Here is a 1,757-nt window from a genome sequence, read left to right as displayed (position 1 = left end):
CATTTCCTTCTCCAATGCATGAAAGTGAAAAGTGAAAGTGAAGTCGCTCAGTCGTGCCCCACTCTTAGCGACCCCATGGACTGCAGCCTACCAGGCTCCTCCGTCCATGGGATTCTCCAGGCAAGAGTATTGGAGTGGGGTGCCATCGCCTTCTCCGAATTGTACAACTCTAGTTTTCACAAAGTGGACATTCCTATGTAACCACCCCAGATGAAGAAAGAGAACATGACTAACCCTCTTCCCCTGCTTCTAGGCTCCACTTCCCCTTCCCAAATTAATCACTTTCTTGACTTCTAGCCCCAGGGTTCCTTTCTGGACTTGAGGTATCTAGCATTACATGGTATGCGTTTCTTGGCATCTGGCTTGTTTTGCTCAGTATTCCTTTTGCCATAGTTTGTAGTTGGGTTTTGAAGGCCTTTGTTTTTTCCGTCCCCTGAAACACTGAGTAAAGGTTGCAGCGATTAATGAAAAAAAGCGACAAAAGAAAAAACATTAGATGTGAAAGATTGTGGTTAGGTGATGGTTTCAAGTGTGAAAAAGCTTCTGCTCACATTTGGCTGATGTTTGCCTTGGGGATTTTTTCTCTCTCTCTCTTTTTTCCATAATTTAATTTACTTTTGTCTTCGTTGCTGCTCTGGATTTTCTCTAGTTGTGGCGATAGGGAAGGGGCAGTGGGCTACTCTCTAGTCACGGTACATGGGCTTCTCATTGCAGTGGCTTCTCTTGTTGCAGAGCGCAGGCTCTGGGGCCTGCGGGCTTCAGTAGCTGCAGCGCACAAGGTCTAGAGTACAGGCTCAATAGTGGTGCATCGGCTTTGTTGCTCCGAGGCATGTGGGATCTTCCTGTTTTAGGCAGATTCTTTACCACTGAGCCACCAGGGAAGCCCCTCCCCTGGTAAATTTCTAGTTTTGGGTGATTTTTCTCTTGTTATTATCTACCTTTTATTTATTTATTTAAATGAAAATGCAAAGGATGTGCAATACCCAAGGCAATCATTTTTTTTTTTTTTTGGTCAGCATGTGGGATCTTAGTTCCCTGACCAGGGATCGAACACGTGCCCCCCGCAGGAGAAGTGCAGAGTCTTAACCCCTAAACCACCAGGGAAGTGCTCTACCTTTTAGCTTTACATAGGGAATCTCTTGTTAAGGTGGTCCTTCCTGGGTCTGGAAGGGCTGATGGTCATTCCTTTTGTGGCTTTTGAATGAGGCTGGATACTGGTCATTTCCTGATCATCTGTTTATCAGGAAGAAAATGAAAGACTGAGGGTGGAAATGAAGAGACTGGACGGGGGCGGGGATGTCCATGGAGTTGCTGATCTGGTGTCTTCTGGTTTTGCTTTAGGTAAAATGTCTGTTCCAGGATCCTACCAGGCGGCCGCTGGGCCCTCCGCGGTGCCGACTGCACCCCCATCCTATGAAGAGACGGTGGCTGTCAACAGTTACTACCCCACACCTCCAGCACCCACGCCTGGGCCGAACACGGGGCTCATGACGGGCCCGGATGGGAAGGGGATGAACCCACCTGCCTACTACACCCAGCCAGTGCCTGTCCCCAATGCCAATGCAAGTACGTACGTACAACTTGCTGACCCCCTTCCCTTCTACTGCAGAGGGCACAGGTTCGATCCCTGGTCGGGAAACTAAGATCCCACATGCCACTTGGTGCAGCTAGAAAATAATAGGAATCCACCTGCAATGCAGGAGACCCAGGTTTGATCCCTGGGTCGGGAAGATCCCCTGGAGAAGGGAATGGCAACC

The 1,757-nt window shown here is 48.9% G+C and overlaps 1 protein-coding gene across 4 annotated transcripts in view; it reads left to right on the top strand.

Moving 5' to 3' along the window:
• The window catches only part of LITAF (lipopolysaccharide-induced TNF factor), a 38,371-nt gene that overhangs the window by 23,847 nt on the left and 12,767 nt on the right, over positions 1-1,757 (top strand). For all 4 annotated transcript variants that reach the window (XM_010850672.1, XM_010850670.1, XM_010850673.1 and 1 more), the window contains exon 2: positions 1,342-1,566. In XM_010850672.1, coding sequence (XP_010848974.1) covers positions 1,347-1,566 — 220 coding nt within the window. In that variant the 5' untranslated portion in view covers positions 1,342-1,346. The remainder of the gene's footprint in view (positions 1-1,341; positions 1,567-1,757) is intronic.

The sequence above is a fragment of the Bison bison genome, unplaced genomic scaffold (assembly GCF_000754665.1).
Source record: "Bison bison bison isolate TAMUID 2011002044 unplaced genomic scaffold, Bison_UMD1.0 scf7180017864293, whole genome shotgun sequence".
NCBI lineage: Eukaryota > Metazoa > Chordata > Mammalia > Artiodactyla > Bovidae > Bison > Bison bison.
Note: the sequence above shows the minus strand (reverse complement) of the source record. Positions and strands in the feature narration are given on the sequence as shown.